Here is a 23427-nt window from a genome sequence, read left to right as displayed (position 1 = left end):
AATATATATATATATATATATATATATATATATATATTTTTTTTTTTTTTTTGGCAAAGTCAGGCTTAATGAGTGGATGGCTGCTGCTGCTGTTTTTCTGTGTAAGACTTATAGTGGAGGCAGGGGAATTAACTCACTTTTCCTGGTCCAGAGTTAGTCTTTGAGAGTTCCTGCTTTCCCAGGCCTCGAAGATGAGGCTTTCTCAGCATTCCTGCTCTTCCCACAGTGGTGATAGACTTCTGCTTTGTATCACTGCCAGGTCCTGGCCCAAGCAGGTTTCCTGACTCTTCCACAGAGGAACATGGCTTATGCTTCTACTCCTTCCCCAGGAGTGGTGTTTCTTTGCCTGGAATCTATGATGGGAAAGTTTCCTGCCCCTTTCCCAGTGGTAGACAGCTACTGTTTGTTACTTGGTACAAGGCCCGTGGTTGGAACAGGGGAGGTTTCCTGCCTTCCCTCGGGTGCAGCTTTTACTACTACCCCCTCCCAGCTGTAAACATCTTTTGCATCTCTTCTCTTCCCAGAGATAATGGATCTTTGCATAAACCCTAAGGATTGGAGAATTTCTTGCTGGTCCCACAGTAGCTCAAGGCTTTGCTTCATATAAGAGAAGGGTTGGAAGAAGTTGCAGGGTTTTATTCCTGTGTGCACTGTCCTGCCCCCAGTCTTTCTTGTGAGCACTTGGTGGAGGCTCGTGGAAAAAGATTTCCCTGGTGTCTAGGGCTTCCAGTGATTCTAAATTGTCATGCTAGCCCATACGTGACCTTTAAGAATTTATTAACACATTAACAATTTCATTCTTACCTGCTTTTATGGCCGTTGCATCTCCCTCCTGTTCTCTGCCAAAGATGAAATAGGTTATATGTCCTATCTGTTCTTCTAAGGGTTTGTTACCTATGAAATTTATTTCACCTGATTTTTTTATAACCTCAACTTACTGATGATCTCAATAATCTCTATGTATATTATTCTATTTGACAGTGTCCCATAGACCCTTGAGGCTCTGTACATTTTTCTTCAGTCTTTTTTCTAACGACCTATCTTTAAGTTTACTAACTTTCTTCTGTCATCACCAACCTGCCGTTAAGAACAATCAATAGCGACTTCCCTGGCTGTCCATTGGTTAGGACTCTGCACTTCCTCTGCAGGGGGCACAGGTCTGATCCCTGGTCAGGGAACTAAGATCCCGCATGCCCCACAGTGCGGCCAAAAAAAAAAAAAAAGAATAACCAATAAATTTTGTATTTCAGTTATTTTTAGTCCCAGAATTCTCATTTGGTTCTTTCTTTTGATAGTTTCCATATTTGGTGGATTTCTCCATTGGTTAACTCACTAAGATTACATTTTTCTTTTAACTTCTTGAATATCTTTTCTTTAGATTTTTGAACATACCTATATGTTATCTGTTACTATATCCAACACCTGGCCATCTCTGTATTAGTTTCTGTTGACTGCTATTTTTCTTAACTGTGGGTCATATTTTTTTGTTTCTTTGCATGATTATGTAATGGATATTGCTCATGTTCTGTTGTACAGATTCTGGATTTTATCTTCCTCTGAAGCATGTTTATTTTTGCCTAGTAGGCAATTCAGTGATTGGCTGATCACCTTGAACTTGTGCAAACCTGGTTTTTGTGCTTTGTCAAGGTGGATTTCTGAAAAGCCCAAAGTGTTTCCTAAGCCCCTCCAACTTGACAAGACTCAGTCTCCAGATTCTATGTGCATATTGTTAGTGCTTGGTTTTAGGTTGGTCTACAGTTGGCTTTACTCTGCCTTACTCCTAAGGCGTGGTTTTTCTGAGCTCTCAGCTGGATGCCCAGGTTGTTAATAAGGGGGTAATGAAGTCTCTCCACTCTGGCATGGCTAGACCTCCAACTGCAACACTATCTAACAAGTTCTGTTCCAAACTGAAGCCCAGAGCAGCTACTCTCTAGTAAGCCTCATGTGGTTTCCTCCTGCTCATTTTCAGCATAGCCCTGGGCCAGTTACTCACAGGGAGGCCCCACCTTACTTCTAAATGCTAAGCCTGCCCCTTGCACAGGTGCCCTGTCCCACAGACCCCAGCGGCAGCTGCCTGAACTCTGATCCCTGCCTCCTCAGCTTAGCAGTATAGCCAGCTCTGCTCAGACTTAGCGCATTGCACCGTGTTTAGAAAATTAGCTCCATGCAGGCTGGGGCTCACCTCATGAGTTTCCCTTCTCTCAAGGAGCATGGCCCTACATTACCTATTGTTCATTGCCCAAAAACGATTCCCTTGACTCTTTTATCCAGGAGGGCTAGTCTAGTACCAGTTACTCTACTGTAATCAGAACTGAAAGTTCCCATCTCTACTGTTCCTTAGGTTAAAGGTAAAATGGATAGTAATAAGCTTAGAAAATAGCTGTATAAAGAACATAGTCCTAAAATTAATGTATCTGATGTTTGAAATGAATGAAGCTCTGCTTATTGAATTGTAAGGCCATATGATGGTGAGGATAGGAAAGTCTAGCCTTAAAAACAATTTGATATATTTGGGGAAACTGCTTTCTGAGCATGTCAACTTATTCTCCAGTCTCTTTTAAGGAATCTCAAGGAAGTGAAGTTAAATCACAGAAAGCACTGAGCTTATGATCAAAGCCTTATAGAAACAGAAGCTTAGGAGAAGTTATATACCAATAAATAAAATGAAACTTGATATCAAAGTTAACGTTGAAAACTACATTTGGTGGTTTGTTTATATACCCTAGAATGCTCTAAATGTATATTTTGCTGCCTCTAATTAGGTATTATCTAGGATATGTATGTTTTTGCCAAGTGAAATCGAGAATTGGACTTAACATATTTAAAGGAACTGAATCCACACATAATGCATTATCTTAAGCTTTACATTTGGCTATATGTATTATTGAAGGATCACATGAATGATCTTAAAAAAATACATATTAAAATGTGATATGGGGGCTTCCCTGGTGGCACAGTGGTTGAGAGTCCGCCTGCCGATGCAGGGGACGCAGGTTCGTGCCCCAGTCCGGGAGGATCCCACATGCCGCGGAGCAGCTGGGCCCGTGAGTCATGGCCGCTGAGCCTGCGCGTCCGGAGCCTGTGCTCCGCAACTGGAGAGTCCACCAACAGTGAGAGGCCCGCGTACCGCAAAAAATAATAATAATAATAAAAAATAAAATTATTTTCCTGATTTTTCTAAATCTTCACCAAATTACTCTGTTTCTTTCCATAAGACACCAGTGCATACTTTTTTTAAGACTGGTATTAACAGTGATAACCCAAAGCCTACATGTTTTTTAAAAGCCTTTAAATAGCATAATTATAATTGTATAATTATTGCATCATTAGCAGTGGCATCTAAGAGACAGTGTTAATTTTTTATAATAAAAATAGAGTAAAATCAAGCAAAATGTTGAAAATAATTATCCTTAGTCTTACCACCTTATCACAAGCATTATTTTAAACTTTACATGTTTTCACTAGGTTTTATGCCCTTGAAATATCTGAAATTTTCTAATGTTTAACTCCTTAACGTACTTTGCTAAAGGCTCGATCATGACTCCCTCCGTAAATAACCTCACTTTTAATAGGTAGTTTTTGACATAATGAAAACAGTACTAGTTTCAAGTATACAAATTTTTCTCAAACATTCATAGCATGGATTCTCTTTTAACAGATGGAAAATGGTTGATCATTACATTAGCCGTGTCCGTGGAAATCTCCAAATGTTAGAACAGCTGGACCTGATTGGGAAAACCAGTGAAATGGCTAGACTTTTTGGCATTCAGTTTTTACATGTACTGACAAGGGGTTCACAGGTAGGAAGTCAATTTTCTTGCACACCTGAAAGTTCTATGTGAATGATATATGTACTTTTGAGATGTCTGAAGTGATTTGTTGGTTTTTTTTTAACTTTCTTTCTGGTACCAACTTTCTGGTACCAATATATACATGTAGCTAGTTAATCAAATCTTATAATTTCATTTTCTGGAAAAGCTTTAATCCACTTAATAGCTCTGCTTTTTTTTTTTTAACTTTGTTACAGCTCCGCTTTTTATTTTTTCTCCACACCAACTTTTTGGCCACTGCTGAGTTTTGCATGATAATAAGAAAATAAATGCCTATGCCCTTGAGGATGGTATTATGTTCCTGAATACTGTCAGTGTGATTAGGGATGACTTGAAAGGCCGCTCAGAACTGGGGATGCGGCAAAGAAAGTCTACCTCTCTTTTGTTTTACATTCCTACTTTTGGCTGTTCCAACTCCCAGCAGATAACTTTAATATAAAAAAAAGGAGGAGGATTTGGGAATCAACATAAGTGGGCTGTATCACTTTTTTTTAATGTTAAAGAAAAATGGGAGCTTGGAAGCCATTTAACTCATCTCTTTCTAACTAGTTTCCCAAGGATATAATGAAAGATTTTTGTTTAAATGCCTTGCTGAAAATGGTTTCATGCTTTTATTCCACAAATGTTTATTTGAATACTTCTAGTGTGTTAAATAAACACTGTGCTAGCCATCCAGGATACTACATTAAATCGCTTAGTTTCCTTAACCTCATAAAATCTTTTATTTTAATTATTTTAATTATTTTATATCTATAACATTCCCCCAATCTACCAATTCAGTATATATAGCAAAACTAGAGCGCTAACTACTTTGGCATTACCTGTTGCTGTATTTAATTTTATTGCTATTATTAAATAGCTTATAAAGCTATTTATTTTACTTATTTATACTCCCACAAGTTTTAAAAACTATTTGATCTGGCTCATAATAAAAGGCAAAGATACTTTAAAACTACATGAGAATACTTCAGTGAACCCATGCTGGTTCTTGTGAGTGCTTTCTTTTTCTAAACTATAAACCGTCTGCTTTATAGCAGTTATTATAAACAATCAGTAATTGCTTAATTTTTGTGAGGGACCAGTATTAACCTGACTACCTTTCAGTTTTGGAATCTTGTGTTCCTTCTTGGGAAATTGAGATAACATTTACCCATCTCAAGTGTCCTGACCCCCATTCTCTAATTTTCCCAAATTTGTCAAAGATTATTGGCCAACTTTTTAAATGAAATTGTCAAATTGTACAACTGTCTCTTCTACATCTGTTTATTATGATATTGCTATCTTTAAATATTAAAAGAAATCTAATTGTGTCTGTCTTTTCAAAAATAATTTATTGTGTAAGTTATCTGACGTATTTTGCAGTTTTTATAAAAGTTATGGGAATAGGAAAAGGACTTATGAAGGGTTCCCTTCTGATACCTGAAAGCCGATTAAATAACCAACATTATGTAACTGTGTTGTAAGAAAAGTCTTACAGCCGTATTTTGAAGAGTAAAACATCCCCCAAATGATTTTCACATATTCAAAAGACCAGTATATTTGTATTTAAGTTTCTTCTTCTCTCCCTACTTCTACCTCTCTGCCTGCAGTACCGTGTGGAATCAATGATGTTGCGTATTGCTAAACCAATGAACTATATTCCTGTGACACCTAGTGTACAGCAAAGATCCCAGATGAGAGCTCCACAGTGTGTTCCTCTAATTATGGAGCCTGAATCTCGTTTCTATAGCAACTCTGTTCTCGTTTTGGATTTCCAGTCACTGTATCCTTCTATTGTGATTGCATACAACTACTGTTTCTCCACCTGCCTTGGCCATGTGGAAAACTTGGGGAAGTAAGTTTTTTTTTCATATTTACAATTACTTTGTTGTACTTTGTATTTCTTACTAAAATTAGACTTTCTTTGAGTGCCTCTTTGCACATGAGACTGCCCTTACGAGCAAGATGAATGGGCTGTAGCACATCTAGTCCGCTCTTTGTAGTTACCTTACTAATTAATTAACATGGATCACCATATGACTGATTGAGCATCATGGATGAATAACTCATATGAAGAAGACTGTGAATACGATCAGCCAATTTATCTGTTCCATCTTTGTGTATATCTATGGTCTCTTTTTAAATAAGAGTTATATTTAATTTGTTGGTATAAATCACTTTTCAGTGGAACAGTTTGAGGATTATGGTCTTATAACTTCGGCTATGACCTCCTCTTGACTTTCCTTAGAAATAGTTCGTTTTCTAAAAAAAAGTTAAATTGCCAAATGTTACATTTTTTCATGTCAACCAAATTTTTTCTCATAAGAAATATACAGTCTTCCTTTATAATGATTTCTGTGTATTTAAAACCAAGTGTTATAGTTTTAGTCTGAAGTATATTCACTCCTTATAGAAAGCTTTTATGGAAATTGTATTGGTAATTCTGTCTTTTTAGTAAGAACAGGAATTTGGAAAAGTTAGTTGCAGTCTTTTTACTTAAGGCTTAAATTTTTCTTCAGGGAACTTAGTGTAAGGTAGTCATATGTTGAGCTGAAATTTGGTATTTTAGTATAGATTTTTCCCATGTACTTTAGGATAGTGCTATTTAAGAAATGTTTCTAATATTTGAAAAACTGCTTTTTGGTAACTAAACATATTACTAAGTATATTAATTCATGTTTAGATGTTTAAAAATGAGTTTCCAATAGAATTAGGAAGATTCCTAAAATTGCCTAGAATCTCTGTTCTATGATTTGAGAAAGTATTTGCTTAATTTTTTTTTTTTCTTAACAGGTATGATGAGTTCAAATTTGGCTGTACCTCTCTAAGAGTACCTCCAGATTTACTTTACCAAATTAGGCATGATATCACAGTGTCCCCCAATGGAATAGCTTTTGTCAAGGTAATACTCTTTTAGAAATGAAAGGTATCAACTGTGGCTTAACCTTTGGAGAGCTGATCGTTTAGATGTTGTTGGCATATAATACCAAAAAAAAAAAAGTTTGCTTCAATATCTTATCTCAGAAAGTCAAAGATATAGGGAATCTTCCAAGAAATTTTTTAAATCATTTAAAAAAAAATAGTAATCTTGTTCTGCATGAATTTAGGTTTAAAATCTTTTAATTATAAGATTTTAGCTTTTAATGAACTATTGCAAGAAATAAATGTGCCTATATACCTTCTGCCCTTTATTAGAATCTGGCAGGCTTAAGTAGCTATTTTATGATCACAACAATGTTAACTTATAAAGATTAAAATTGCCTTAATGTGTATACTTTACTAATTGTTTTATATACTTTAAATTAAGACTGCCTTAGAAATAATGATATTCTAATGTATTTATTGATTGTATTTTTTAAGAAGATACCCAAACTAATAACAGAGTCCCTTTTTTCTCTCCTTTGTCTCCCCTCAAAAGAAACTAAAAAAGCCTCATAAATGAATAAAGACAAATAGGAAGAGATCTAGGAGAAGATTATATTGCCTCTCATATGCCAACTTCATTCCTTTCTTTTCTGTTTCCTTAGCAGTGAGTCTGTACTAGAATCGTGGGATGGTAGGGTGGTTGGTGGTGGTAGCATGGACCCCGCTAGCCCTCAAATTCATTCTGGTGTACTTAGCAAAAGTATCATCGTTCTCTACCAGTAAGAGGATGCTGTGTTTAAAGAGTACTATAAAATTAGCCATTTAGATATGAGGAAAATTTTTACCAAGTGAGTTCATGATATATTACATTTTGGAAAATATTACATTTTAACATAATAACATATATTATGTCTTAATATAAACATTATGGCTGCTTCAGAAGCTACACAGAATGAATTAGAGGTTACAATATGTTTTCATTGTCACATATCTAGCAGCTTATTATTTTATCTCCCTTTAACAGCATTTTAAGAACTTGCATCTACATTTTGACCCAATGTGTAAAGCTTAATGAAAACTAGATTTTTTAATATTCAGGAGTGTGATTATCCTATTCCTGAGGTTTTAATTGTTCAGTCCAACATGCATTACCTTGCACGTGTCTGTGAATCATCTTCAGAGTTAATACTGTTTTGTGGTTTTCATTCCTAGTGGAGTTCTCATAAATTCTCCCTAGTCTTGATTAATACAAATGATTTTTTTTTTTTTTGGCATCAACAAATTTTATCACCTCACTATTCATCCCCTCTTCCAGATTGCTAATAAATATAGGCCGGAGGGGATGGCTTAGTGGTCTAAGCATCAGATTTGAAATACCTAGAGTCCCTGGAACTGCAGGTTTGAATGTCAGCAGAGTCAACCCAGCTCTTCATTCTTCCAAGGTAGATAAATGGAGTTCCATGCAGATTACTGTGTGGGGTCATTAGGATGAGATCTTTAAAAACTGAGGTTTGTTATGAGTGATACAAATCCCGTGTGTCTTTCTGAAAGAGTGGGGGTTTGGATCAGAGTTTTAACAAAATTTCCCTCTGAACTCATTATATGGTCTCTTATGTACTAGTTGGCATCCTCCTCCCTGGAGGTCTCTGAACTCACATAGTAGTGCTACATTAGATTTATAAACATTACAGGAACGTTTTAGGAGAAAAGTCCTCTTCAAAAGAAAGAAAATGTGATGATTTTATATTGATGGCCGCTCGTCCTGTGGCCACGCTATTGTTCGTATGTTTCAATTCATGACAGTTGGCCATTGTTATACTTTGTGCTTCCTTCTTAATTGTCTAAATCTATAATGTTTAAGGGATTTAAACATTCTTTTTTTCCTTTATGATAGCCTTCAGTAAGAAAGGGTGTGCTACCAAGAATGCTCGAAGAGATTCTGAAGACTAGACTGATGGTGAAGCAGTCGATGAAGGCTTACAAGCAAGACAGAGCCCTTTCACGAATGCTCGATGCACGTCAGCTAGGACTTAAGCTGATAGCAAATGTCACATTTGGCTACACAGCTGCTAATTTTTCTGGGAGGATGCCATGCATTGAGGTAAGTGATAAAAGTCTATAGTCTTTTTCAAAAGAGACTAAAGCAGCATTAAATGAATGCCTATTCATTAAACCATTTTGTTTTGAAACTTTAGACAAAATGGTTTCATTTCCATAACATAGGATCAGTTTTTCTCAAACCAGGACTTATATATTGAGATATACATATTCTTAGGAATTTGTGCGTTTTCTCTGAGAACTCTCTGTGTTTTGTTCAATGATAATTTTAGAAATTAGCATACACATATTTCTGCATAATCTGGATGACCCTATTGTAACCAATTACTGACATGAGATTTCAGTGCCGCCTTTACAGCATTGTTTACAGTAACATTGGTACTAAATAATTCCTTTTAATGTGTTGATAGAGGTCTGATGATAGTTCAGTTGTCTTCTCCAAATGTCAGAATAAAAGCAATCATTCCATATTTACTAGTGTACTAGTAGATACAAAGCAGAACCTTTCTTTTGCAGTGGTAGTTGCAATTAAAAGACACTTTTCATTAAACAAGACTGATTTCTTGTTATTTAGTAAATTAGGGTGTTAATTTGACATGAATACAGTATAGTATGACAGAGTAATATAATAATTTACTAATGGTTGGGAAAGGAACAGAGTAAGCTTGTTTGCTTGATGATCTTTTCATGCCAGATGAAGGCTAGAGCATTGTGGTATACCATATTTGCAGTAGTTCAATAAGGGAAAAGCAGTGGAAGAATCAAGTTCCCACAGAGCTCACAGTAGGCAAAGTAAACTCCAAAAACCTGTGCAAGGGACTTCCGGTTTCATGTCCAACATGTAAGAAACTGCAAGTCTCTACTCTGTCCTCACACTAAGTAAGCTGAACAGACAGAAAAATCAACAACTCTTCTTAGATCTGTCAGAGAGGTGAAGTCACAGGGTAAACTGCTGCCCCCAAAACTGAAGAGACCAACAAGTGTATACAGAGAGTCACAACTTACCAGAGCAGAAATCAAGAGCACAGATCTCTGTGAGAACCAGTGCCATGGTAGGGAAAACCGAACTATAAATGATGAATCGCTGGAGGCTCAGGGTGGACAAATCTGAGTGATAAAAACTCCAAAGGACCCAGTCATCAGGGTCCCCACACTTTTGTGAATTTTATCTCTAGGAGCTCAACCAGGTTCTAACAGTGAATATCAGAAAAAAAATTCCCTTGTGCTTCTGGCACAGAGAGAGGAAAAGAACCATTTTGAAATACACCAGAGCATTCCGTTTTTAACAGAGTCTGCCCTCAGGAGAAACTATTTAACCAGAGCTTAACCTGATGGAGTTTTATCAGAGCCTAACTGACCTGGAGAAAGGGAAATATCCAGCTCCAACTGCTGTAGCCTTCTACATGGAAAAAAAATACTGCAGCCCACTCTAGTCATCCTGTCCCACCAAAGTGGGGTGAAAAACTGAAAATCACATGTGAAGTCTACAGTCCAGAGGCACAGTTCACTGAAAGACTGAGACCTACTCGTAGGACTAAGGAGCCCTTCCCCTCCCCCGACACCTTACCACCACATTACTAAAGGCCTATTTATAGCAGTTCCGTTTACCCAATACATCATGTCTGGCTATCAAAAAAAAATTGCAAGACTTACTAAAAGCCAAAAAACAGTTTGAAGAGACAGAGAAAGCATCAGAACCAGACTCAGATAAGGCAGGGATGTTGGAGTTTGTCAGACTGCAAATCTAAAACTATGATTAGGATGCTAAGAGCTCCCTCCAGTAGCTAAAGTAGACAGCATGCAAGAACAGTGTAAGCAGAGAGGTGGAAATTCTAAGAAAGAACCAAAAAGAAGTGCTGGAAATCAAAAATCCTGTAACAGAAATCAAGAATGCCTCTGACTACTATGCTGAACATGGCTAAGAAAAGAATCTCAGAGCTTGAGGAAATCTTAGTAGAAACTGCTAAAACTGAAAAAGAGAAAAAAAGACTGAAAAAAGAGATATCCTAAAACTGGGACAACTACAGAAGGTGTAACATACATGTAATAGGAATTCCAGAAGAAGAGAGAAAGGAACAGAAGACATACTGAAACAATACTGAAACAATAATGACTGAGAATTTCCCCAAATTAACGTCAGGCACCAAACCACAGATCGAGGAAGTTCAGAGAACACCAAACAGAATAAATGCCCAAAAAACTAAACCTAGGGACATCATTTTCTAGGTTTCTAGATACTGCAGAAAATCAACACTAAATTAAAAATCCTGAAAGAAGCCAGAGGGAAAAAACACCTTGCTTATAGAGAAGCAAAGGTAAGAATTATATCCAACTTTTCCTTAGAAACCAAGCAAGCAAGAAGAAAATGGAGTAAACTATTTAAAGTGTTAAGAGATAAAACTCTTCAACTAGAAATCTGTACCCTACAAAATTATCATTCAAAAGTAAAGGAGAAATTAATATTTTCCTCAAAAATTGAGGGAATCTGTTGGCAGTAGACCTGCCTTGCAAGAAATGCTAAAAGAAACTCTTCAGTGAGAAGGAAAATGATAATAGGTCAGAAACCTATATCAATACAAAAGAATGGAAGAGCATCAGAGAAGGAATAAGTAAAGGTAAAATAAACACTTTTATTTTTCTTATTCTTAATTGATCTAACAATTAACAATTTGTTCAAAATAATAATAGCAACAGTGTATTTGATTATGTTTATATACATGTATATATAAGTAAAATGAATAACAAATGGTACAAGGAATGGGAGGAAGGGATTAGGATTATTTTATTATAAAGTACCCACACTACCTATGAAGTGGTATAGTGTTTTGAAAGTGGTATATTTTAAGTAAATATAAATATTGCAAAATTTGGGGCAACCACTATAAAAAGTTAAAAAAAAATACAACTAATGTGTAAGAAGGAGAGAAAAAAGAATCATATAAAACAGTCAAAACCACAAAAGGCAGTAAGAGTGGAAAATAAAAATAGGAACAAAAACAAAGGCAACACATAGAAAATAAAATCAGGAAGGACATAGTTGAACAACATAATCAACTGGATATAATGGACATTTATAGACTACTTCATCCAACAACAGCTGAATACATATTCTTCTCAAGCTCACATGGAACATGCACCAAGATAGACCACATTCTGGGCCATAAAGCACTTTAACAACTTTAAAAGAATAAATCATACAATATCTGCTTTCAGATCACAATGGAATTAAACTAGAAATCAGTAACAGAAAGATAGCTGGAAAATCCCCCAAATACTTAAAGATTAAGCAGCATATTTCTAAATAACACATGGGTCGAAGAAAAAAAATCTCAAGAGAAGTTTTTAAATATTTTGAACTAAATGAAAATGAAAACACAGCTTATCACAATTTGTGGAAGTCAGCAAAAACAGTACTTAGGAAATTTATAGATTGAATGCATATATTAGTGGGAAAAAGACCTAAAAACAATCATCAAGTAAGCTTTTACCTTAGGAAACCAGAAAAAGAACAAATTAAATCCAAAGCAAGCAGAAGAAAAGAAGTAATAAAAATTACAGCAGAAATCAGTGAAATTGATTTTCTCAATTGATTTCATGTTTTCAAAGAACCCCAAAGCTGGTCTTTTGAAAAGATCAATAAAATCAATAAATCTCTAGCCAGCCTAACTAGGAAAAGAAAAAAAAAGAAAAGAGTACACAAATTGCAAATATCAGAAACAAAAGAGGGGATATCACTTCAGTTTCCATGGACATTAAAAGGATAAGAAAAGAATATTATGCACACAAATTTGATAACCTAGATGGAGTGAACCAATTACTTGAAAGACATAATCTGCCAAAACTTGTACAAGAAGAAATAGGCAGTCTGAGTAGGCCTATATCAAAGAAATTGAATCATTAATTAATAGCCTTCTAAAACAGAAAGCATCAGACCCAGATGGGTTCACTGTTAAATTCTACCAAACATTTATGGAAGAATTATACCATCTCTCTACAGTCTCTTTCAGAAGATGCAAGCAGAAGGAGTACTTTCTAACTCATTCTAATTACCCTAATACCAAAACCAGACAAAGACATTATAAGAAAACTACATATCAATGTCTCTCATGAACATAGATGTAAAAATCCTCAATGAATATTAGCAAATCAGATCCAAAAATGTATAAAAACAGTTGTACACCACAACCAAGTGAGATTTATTCGAAGTATGCAAGGTTGGTTCAACACTGAAAAACCAGCTGAGAGCCATCATATCACATTCAGGTTAAGTAAGAAAAATCACATGATCATGTTAACATACAGAAAAGGCACTTAACAAAACCCAAAACCCATTCATGATACAAACTCACAGGAGACTAGGAATAGAGGAGAACTTTGTCAGTTTGATGGAGAATATCCACCAAAAAACCTACGGCTCACGTTATACTTAACTATGAGAAACTTGAAGCTTTCTCACTAAGGTCAAGAACAAGACAAGGATGTCCCAACTCATCACTGTTTTTCACCATCATACTAGAAGTCCTGGCTAATGCAATAAAACAGGCAAAAGGAAATAAAAGGTATGCAGATTGGGAGACTTCCCTGGCGGTCCAGTGGTTAAGACTCCACAATTCCAATGTAGGGGGTGCAAGTTCGATCCTTGGTTGGGGCACTATGATCCCACGTGCTGTGCCATGCGGCCAATACAATAAATAATAAACCTTTAAAAAAAAAAGGTATGCAGATTGGAAAGGAAGGTAAAACTGTCTTTGTTTCCAGATGACATAATCCTCTATGTAGAAAATCCCAAAAAAATGATGCACAAAAAAACCCTCCTGGAACTAATAAGCGATCATGTAGCAGAGCTGCAGGATACAAGGTTAATACACAGTGTATACCAGCAATGAACAAGTGGAATTTGAAATTAAAAACACAATACCATTTATATTAGCACCCCCCAAAAGGAAATACTTCGGTATAAACCTAACAAAATATGTACCAGATCTATATGAGGAAAATCCCGAAACACTGATGAAAGAAATCAAAGAACTAAATAAATGGAAAGATATTCCACGTTCATGGTTAAGATGACTCAGTATTGTCAAGATGTTAGTTCATCCCAAATTGACATACAGATTCAATGCAATCACAGTCAAAATCCCAGCAAGTTATTTTTTTGATATTGACAGACTGATTCTAAAGTTTACATGAATGGGAATTCCCTGGTGGCCTAGTGGTTAGGATTTGGGGCTTTCACTGCTGTAGCCTGGGTTCAATCCCTGGTTGGGGAACTGAGATCCCACAAGCTACTCGGCCAAAAAAAAAAAGTTTACATGAAGAGGTAAAAGACTCAAGAATAGCCAACATAGTATTACAGAAGAATAAAGTCAGAGGACTGACTTACTGTAAAGCTACAGTAGTCAAGGCAGTGCAGTATTGGCAAAAGAACAGACAAGCAGATCAATGGAACAGAATAGAGATTCCAAAAATAGACCCACATAAATATAGTCAACTGATCTTTATCAGAGGAGCAAAGGCAATACAGTAGAGCAAAGACAGTGTTTTCAACAAATGGCGCTGGAATAACTGGACGTCCACATGCAAAACAACATGAATCTAGGGCTTCCCTAGTGGTGCAGTGGTTGGGAGTCCATCTGCTGATGCAGGGGACACGAGTTCGTGCCCCGGTCCGGGAAGATCCCACATCCCTCATGGGCCCATGAGCCATGGCCGCTGAGCCTGCGCGTCTGGAGCCTGCACTCCACAACAGGAGAGGCCACAGCAGTGAGAGACCCGCGTACCGCCAAAAAAATATATATATATATATGTGTGTGTGTGTGTATGTGTATATATATATTGTGTGTGTGTATGTATGTGTATATATATATATATCCTAACCTTAGAATAAGAATTTGGGGGTTTTGATCTGGCAGTAGAAGTTGAGGAGTGGAGTTCTGCCAGGAAGTACGCTACTACCTAACATGTTGAAAACTGAATGCCAAGCAACATCTGCCTCCTTGACCCTGGACTTTTCAGATATTCTGAGGTTAATGACTGCAAGCTTGCATTTGGCCCTTCTTTACATGCCAACATCACAATTTAATAATGTTAACTTATTTATGAAGTCATTAGTGGAAAAAGCTGTCAGCATCACAGAAAGGGTCTCTCGTGAACATGTCACAAGTTAGCTCCAGTGGAGTCAAAATGGAAGCTACTGTCTTTAAAGGCAAATAGACTACTGACTATGGCCGTGTGCTTTCCTTCAATGAACACACAATCAAAAATATTTGACAGTACCACCAAGATCACATAAAATATGCTAGATCTAGACTATCAAAGAGAAGGACAAGACTTTGTAAGCAAGAATTCCTGTAAGAATGCAGAGAATGAGTAATGTAGCTAATAGCTGTAGGTTAATGTCTCTGTCTCAGCTCAACACTGTCACCGATGTGTTTATTCCATAAATTAAAAATTTTATGTCTTCACATTTTTCTCCTAAACTATTTACTGTTCATGATAAAGCTGTATATACACATACATGTATATCTGACAACTTTTTCAACTGGCTGTTCATTGTCTCTTTTTCTTTTTTTGTGAGATATAATTGATATAACACATTATATTAGTTTCAAATATACAACATAATGATTCAATATTTGTAATATTGCAAAATGATCAATATCATTTAGACCACAATAAGTCTAGTTAACATCCCTCACCACACATAGTTAAAATTTTTTTCTTGTGATGAGAGCTTTTAAGATCTACTCTCTTAGCAACTTTAAAATGTACAATATTATTATTAACTATAGTCACCATGCTGTACCTTACATCTCTAAGACTTATTGTATAACTGGAAGTTGGTACCTTTGACCACCTTCACCCATTTCCGCCCCCCTCCCCCCCGCCACCTCCTGCTTCTGGCAACCACCAGTCTGTTCTCTGTATCTATGAGTTCAGTGGGGTTTGGGGGTTTTTTTGTTTTAGATCCCACGTATAAGTGAGATCATAAAGTATTTGTCTTTCTCTGTCTTACTTCACTAGGCGTAATACTCTCAGCGTCCATTCATGTTGTTGCAAACGGCAAGATTACCTTCTTTTGTATGGCTAAATAATATTTCATTGTATATGAACCCCATTTTCTTTATCCATTCATCCATCAGTGGACACTTAGCTTGTTTCCATGTCTTGGCTATTATAAATAATGCTGCAGTGAACATGGGGATACAAATATCTTTTCCAGTTAGTGTTTTTGTTTCCTTCAGATAAATACCCAGAAGTGGAATTGCTGGATTATGTGTTGTTCTACTTTTAATTTTTTGAGGAACCTCCATACTGTTCTCCATAATGGCTGCACCAATTTACATTCCCACCAACAGTGCAGGAGTGGTTCCCTTCTCTCCACATCCTTACCAACATTCTTTTCAGAGAACTTTTACTTTAAATATTTTTCTTATTATGACTTTTCAGGATCCCAACCATTGCCTGAATTGTGAAATCAATTAATTTCCTCTTTTTAAATCCAGTCTCTTGGCCCTGTAATGTTTTTCAAATTAGGAACTATGACACAAAGTAGCAGAATCAGTTTTAATGTAATTGCCACTACTTCTCTCCCACTGTCCCCCACCCCCCCCGTGCTCCTCCCTCTCATGCCTCTAAGTCCTTCATACTGCATGGACTTCAGGGCCAGCTGCAAAATAGTTCTGACTCTTCCAGATATAGCTTAAATGGGTCAGACTAGACAGCAGGAGGCAGACATTTAGGACCAGTATATGTGTGTATTTGTATGTGTATATCTCAAAAGCATATTGGACTCTAACACTCTATGGCTCACCCATTTAGCTATTTGCTGTCACATTTTTATCTTGTGTGAAAGTGGCAAAAGATGACAGATTGAATATTTTATTCAAACTTGAATTTCAATTAGGTGACCTGATTTTTTTTTTAATGTATTAGGCTATAGTTCATATTCTCAAGGTTTTCTAATGCACTAAAGGTCTCAACAGGATTCATGATCTTAATTTAAAACCCAAATTAAGTTTCTGCTGTCAGTGTTTTATTTATTCCTTTGTTCATACACTTAATATTTCCTGTGTAAATGACTTTAAACAGCCTTTTAAAATAAGTATTATTCAATCCTGCATTTAGTTCAGATAATTCAAACTTTACAGTAAAAGGGGAAAGATCATTATAAATACTGTTTGCGTCTTAACACAAAAGAAAAAGTGCATAATTCTTATTTTAAAACTTTAAAAAGTAATGTTCCATTTATGCTGAATGGCAGTTTCCCCAACCCTTAGCTTTAGTGAGTTTGATCAATGAAGCAGCAGTGCTATACTAGTCTCCTTAAGTTCTTTAACTATGAAATATAATTGGCCTGCTTCTCATATTTGTCAAGATCCACCATCTTCTTGTTTTGTCAACTTATGCCATGATCACTGTTAAAGCTCAATCACCAATGAAAGAACTTAGACATATATCTGCCTACTTGATTTAAATTGAACCCTTGTAATATATTTTCTATCATATAATTATGCATTTTTCCTTGTATCAATGTTTAGTGTCATCTAAAAAATATGTATAACCGATCACTGAGATATAGGTTCAGCATAAGCTTTACTGATACTGAAAAAAATGATCATAACACTCCAACAGAAAAATTTTGAAAGACACACATGCACATACATAGTGTAATTTCCTGCTTAGTTGGTTATAAAGGCATTTTAGAAAGTCCTTGAATAAATAAGGCTTTTTCGTCTAGGATCAAATGTAGCTATGTATATAGTACAGTCCATTGTACTCACTGATACACTCACAGGCAAGTCTGTATATTGATTGGTTTCTTTTAAATTATTCATTCATCTCATTTTCTTCTTGAGTACTTGTAGAAAGAATGATGGCACTGGTGATTTTTGTTTTTTTTAATGTTCTTTTCTCCTTGTTTCATTTTTAGAAATAATAATTAAAGTTAAGTATTATATATTAAAGTCTGTTGTCTTATACTAAACTACATTAAGAAATTATTTTCAATGTGTTTGTACCAACAGGTTGGTGACAGTATTGTTCACAAAGCCAGAGAAACCTTGGAACAAGCTATTAAACTGGTGAATGATACCAAGAAATGGGGTGCTAGGGTTGTATATGGTGATACTGACAGGTAATGAACTTTCTGTTTTGTAGTTGTCTTCTTGCATCTCCTCAGATACTCATTTCAGTGTGTGGAATGGCTTAAGGGTAATCCTTCCTAAAAACAGAGTTCTACCTAAGTTCTTTTCAGTCCTTATGATCTTGTGATTGGAGTTAACACAGGTCCTGATTTACCAGATATGATCTTAAGAGACAGAAAATGTATATGACCTGAGCCACAGAGTGCGAAAATTCCCAAGGCATCCCTCCAGGTAGCCAAGTAGATAGGGATCTGTAAAACCTGCATACACAGGAGTCTAATCTGTTTAAAGAAACAGCTTTTAATGTGAAGAATCCCTCAGATAGCTGCAGCTCTCTGAATTTAAATATATATCTTAAAATAATCAAACTGTTTTTGAACCACAGTTGCCAAAGATGTGAGTGGTTAACTTTTCACTGGGCCCCAAAATCTGTTGACCTTCTTCTATAAACAGTGCAGATTCCAGATACATTTTCCATTTGATTCCAGAGGCTCACAGACTTCCTGAAGCCCATCATCCTGAAGCCCATTCTATCCAAAGGATAGAACTGCCTTTGAATCCTGAATAACCTCAGCCTGCTTGCTTGCTTTGATATTTTTCAGGGCCCAGTTATTTATGTAACATCTTATTTATACGACTTACTAAAATTTTTCTACAATATAGGTATTATGCAAATTTCTTAGAGTCTGAAATTTTTTTCATATTGAACGCTTAGAGTCACAGTGCGATCATTCTAAGAGCACTTGCCTCAGGAGCTCTGATCACTTTACAGTGCAGTGGAGCAAGCAGAGATAATGCTTCTAATCACTAAAAATAGCTTCTAGGTAATCTTTAAACAGCATTTAATCTTCTCCAGTTTTTTAATGCATATACAATCAGCATAATCATATTAATGCTGAATGAGACCTTTCCTCCTATAGCAGCTGTTTCATTATCAGCAGGTGGGGATAGTTTCAAGTTATCCAGGCCCCAGTTATCCATAGTCTCTACTATTCCCCGTCAAAAGCCACTCCTCACTTTGACTTTGGGTATTTCACTGCTCTGTAAAACCACTTCTGCTGAATAGTCTAGCAAAATAAAAATTACTGGAACATAGTTTTTCACCTTGTTAGCAGAGCTCCTCACAAAATATTTAGGGAAGAGGAGAAAGTTAAACTTTAAATTGTTGAGTTTAATTCAGGGTTTAAACACATCAGTAGTTGACAACACGCACCCAGAAGCAGAAGTTGGCATGATTCTGACTGTAAGATTTTTAGGCATTCAAACAAACCAAAAAACACAGAATGTCAGAGCTGGAAGAGGACTTTTTTTTTTTTTTTTTTTTTTTTTTGCGGTATGCGGGCCTCTCACTGTTGTGGCCTCTCCCGTTGCGGAGCACAGGCTCCAGACGCGCAGGCTCAGCGGCCATGGCTCACGGGCCCAGCCGCTCTGCGGCATGTGGGATCTTCCCAGACTGGGGCACGAACCCGTGTCCCTTGCATCAGCAGGCGGACTCTCAACCACTGCGCCACCAGGGAAGCCCTGGAAGAGGACTTTTAGGTCAGGAGTTTTCATGACCTAAAAGGGTCGGGAGAAAACCCTAGGGGCACATTCTCAGATGCTACTTAAGAGCAGATTCCCCTGGAATAAGAAATTTGTCTAAGATTGCCCAACTAGTTAGCAGTGGAGCCACAAATTGGTATGTCTCTACATAAGACATCACAGGTTTTTATTATTCTAATCAAAAGTGTAGGAACTTCCCTGGTAGTCCAGTGGTTAAGACTCTGCACTCCCAATGCAGGGGGCACAGGTTTGATCCCTGGTTGGGGAGCTAAGATCCCATGTGCCACACAGCACAGGATAGATGGATGGATGGATAGATAGATAGATAGATAGAAAGAAAGAAAGGGAGGGAGAGGGAGAGAGAGAGAGAGAAAAGAAGAAAAAGAAAGAAAGAAATTGTATTTGCAGATTTGCAGTATCTTTTTTTTTTTTTGGCTGCACTGCCTGACTTGTGGGATTTTAGTTCCCCGGCCAGGGATCCAACCCGGGCCCTGGGCGGTGAGAGCGCCGAGTCCTAACCACTGGACCGCCAGGGAATTCCCTGCAGTATCATTAGAGCTTTTGACTACCATTCACCATCTGATTCATTCAGCAAATGTTTACTGAAATACACTGTATGAGGGCAGTTCACTCTAGGGCATGCATTCTCAATGGTAATAATACTGCCCAGTAGCGCACAAGTTGGTCCTCGAGGAGCAAAGAAGTACAGTGGGTTTTGGCCCCACAAAGCTCAACCCTACCCAACAACATTTTAATCCTTAGTAATTACTTTCTCTTGTTAAATTTACTTTTAACTTTTTTGGGGGGAGGACAATAATGATAACATACTGAGAAGCACTGCTCTAGGGATAATAAATGTATGCTTGGTGGAGGGAAAGAGTTCTTAACCAAGAGTGAGATCTGGATTCTTTTTAGCTGTGCTCCTAGCTGATTGCATGGCCATCAACAAAGTTGCTTAGGGCTTCCCTGGTGGCGCAGTGGTTGAGAGTCTGCCTGCCGATGCAGGGGACACGGGTTCGTGCCCCGGTCCGGGAAGATTCCACATGCCGCGGAGTGGCTGGGCCCGTGAGCCATGGCCGCTGAGCCTGCGCGTCCGGAGCCTGTGCTCCGCAACAGGAGAGGCCGCAACAGTGGGAGGCCCGCGTACCGCAAAAAAAAAAAAAAAAAAAAAAAGTCACTTAGCCTCCCTGAGGCTGTCATCAGAATGAAGGAAATCTGATACATGATGAAGAATGACCATTGCCTCCCTCTAGTTTCAGGACTGCTGACTTTATGAATCTTGGAGTCTAGCTAAGGGAGATTGGTTAACAAAGCATCAAAATTACTCTGTTAGAAGGGTGTTTCTCTCTCTAGAGCAGTTATGCATTATTGTCCATTTAGACGGTATAAATGTAAACACCCTGACTATCTTTATATTGTAGTGGTTCAAACAATTATTCTATATAATAGTGGTTATCAATAATATTTATCCAAAAAATAATAATACTTATCCCACCCTAGTGGGATAGACCTACTCCCATCAGTTATTGAAGCTCTCTGTAGTAGTGATTCTTAGGCAGGGTAGGGAAGGACGTTTGACAACACACATACTGCCGGGGCAGCAGAAGGGTGGTGGGGAACTAGAACAAAAATCTCTTGGGAAATTCATCTGAGTATAATTGAGAAAAGCCTCCTAGGTGATTCTAATATCCTCGCTTAACTCCCCACCCCATGTGAAATGAAAATCACTGCTTTAAATGTGATCTATCAACCAAAGATAAACATTATTTAACTACATTAAAAGCACCAGTAACAGACAAATAGAAACTTTTTTTTTTTTTTTGGCTGTGCCACACAGCTTGCAGGATCTTAATTCCCGGACCAGGGACTGAACCCACTCCCTTGGCAGTGAAAGCATGGAGTCCTAACCAACTGGACCACGAGGGAATTCCCTAGAAACTTATAAAACAGTCTTTCTCTTCGTAGGCTGGTCACCTACATTCTGTTAAGTGACCCAAAACTTCCATTAATCCTGGTCAGCTCTCTTGAAGCTTAGCTCCAACTAAAACTAGCCAAAACAACACAGATGAACTCAAGTAAAACCCCTAACACTACTAGGTAAAATCTCAAATATATACCCTATAATAACTTTTAAGATGTGAAGTATGTGTTCCTTTAATTTTTTATCAACTTTATCAAGGTATAATTTTTAACAAAAAAGTACATAGTTCAATATACAAAATGTACAGACCCATGTAATCAGCTGCCACCCCAGTCAAGATATAGAATATTTCTATCACTGTAGAAAGTTCTGCCATGCTCCTTTGCAGTCAGTCTCTCACTTTCATCCCCTACCCCCAGGCAACCACTTACCTGATTTCTATTACCATAGCTTAGTTTCTCTGTTCTAGAGCTTTATAGAAATGTGTGTAGAAGCACTTCAATTCATTATTGCATCTGAACATTTTAAGCATAATAATCTTTGTTTTTTAAGTTTGGCATTTACATCTAAAGTTAAACATACCCCCTTAGCATGACTCAACAATCCTAATCCTTGGTATTTACCTAAGAGAAATGAAAACTTAGGTCCACACAAAGACTTGATGCACCTCTTCATTGCAGTTTTATTCTGATAGTCCAAAACTGCAAACAGTCCAAATGTTCATCAGCAGATGAATGGATGAACAAATGTAGCATATCCATACAATGGAGTACTATTCAGCAATAAAAAGGAACCAGTTACTGCTACTTTAGCAACATGGGTGTATCTCAAAAATATGCTGAGTGAAAGAAGCCAGACATAAGTATGTACTGTATATTATATAAAATTCTTGAAAGACAAAACTAATCTATAGTAATTGAAAGCTGGTCATGTGTTGCTGGGAGTGGAGTGGAGAATTATTGCAAAGGAGTACAAGGGAACTTTATGGGGTCATGAAAATGTCCCTATATCTTGATTCCGGTGGTAGTTACACAAATATATTAATTTTCTAGGGCTGTCACAGATTTGGTGGCTTAAGCACAGAAATTTATTTTCTCACAGTTCTGGAGGTTTGAAGTCCAAGATCAAGGCGTTAGCTTGATTAGCTGTGCTCACATGATCTTTCTTCTGTTCATGTACATTCTTGGTGTTTCTTTGTGTAATTTCCTCTTATAAAGACACCAGATTAGGCTCACCCTAACCACCTAAATTAGAGCATCATTTTAACTTAATCATTTCTTTAAAGGCCCTATCTCCAAATACAGTCACATTCACAATGGGGGTTAAGGTTTTCAGCGTATGAATTTAAGGGGCACAGTTCAGCCCATAGCAAGCCTATACGTTTGTCAACATTCATGGAACTGTACACTTAGAATGTATTCATTTTATTATATGCAAATAATATCTCAATGAAGTTGATTCTTTAAATAATCTTTCAAAAGGAAATTTTGTAATAATCTGTTTTTTTAAAGGCTATACTGGTATAATGAGCATCAGATGGGCCTAGAAAGAAAATATTATAAAAAGCTTTAGGTGGTTCAGAATATAGCCTAGCTTAAAAGTATAATTAGCTATCTAAGGCCTATTTGTTGTGCGTTATGTTAAAATTAATTCAGATTGATAAATTTTTATTTTCAAGGCCTTAAGTAATATTAAATAAATACTCCTTAAGCTTTTCAGATCAAACTCTAACACAAGTACTATCTGCAATATTGGCAGAGAAAGAGCTTTTCAAAAAAAACCATCCAAATGAGACTGAAAGTCCAATATAAAAGCATTTAAGAAATAATAAGATTGGTTTATGTGGCTCCAAGAATCTTAAAGTCCATGTTTCAAGATAGTATTCATTTCTACTATTTAATGTCTTTCCACTAAAGTTATAAATGAAGATCAGCTTTATAATCTCTATTCCTTAAGTATATTTATTCGCCATTACTTCTTTTGGTCTCAGATTGTGGTATATACTGAAATGTAAAGTGCTATTACAGAGTTAGCTGGATTATATTAGGAAAAAATGCCCAGTACTTTTATCAGTTATTTTTTAGTA

General features: G+C 36.8%; 1 protein-coding gene across 2 annotated transcripts in view; it reads left to right on the top strand.

Moving 5' to 3' along the window:
- The window catches only part of REV3L (REV3 like, DNA directed polymerase zeta catalytic subunit), a 186488-nt gene that overhangs the window by 147071 nt on the left and 15990 nt on the right, over window positions 1–23427 (top strand). For both annotated transcript variants that reach the window (XM_082669081.1, XM_082669080.1), the window contains exons 22-26: window positions 3659–3800; window positions 5420–5664; window positions 6603–6711; window positions 8569–8775; window positions 17759–17868. In XM_082669081.1, the coding sequence (XP_082525207.1) occupies window positions 3659–3800; window positions 5420–5664; window positions 6603–6711; window positions 8569–8775; window positions 17759–17868 (813 nt within the window). The remainder of the gene's footprint in view (window positions 1–3658; window positions 3801–5419; window positions 5665–6602; window positions 6712–8568; window positions 8776–17758; window positions 17869–23427) is intronic.

The sequence above is a fragment of the Grampus griseus genome (assembly GCF_964374135.1).
Source record: "Grampus griseus genome assembly, chromosome: 13".
Classification (NCBI taxonomy): domain Eukaryota; kingdom Metazoa; phylum Chordata; class Mammalia; order Artiodactyla; family Delphinidae; genus Grampus; species Grampus griseus.
The sequence above is the reverse complement of the archived record's forward strand: the minus strand, read 5'-3'. Positions and strand labels throughout refer to the sequence as shown.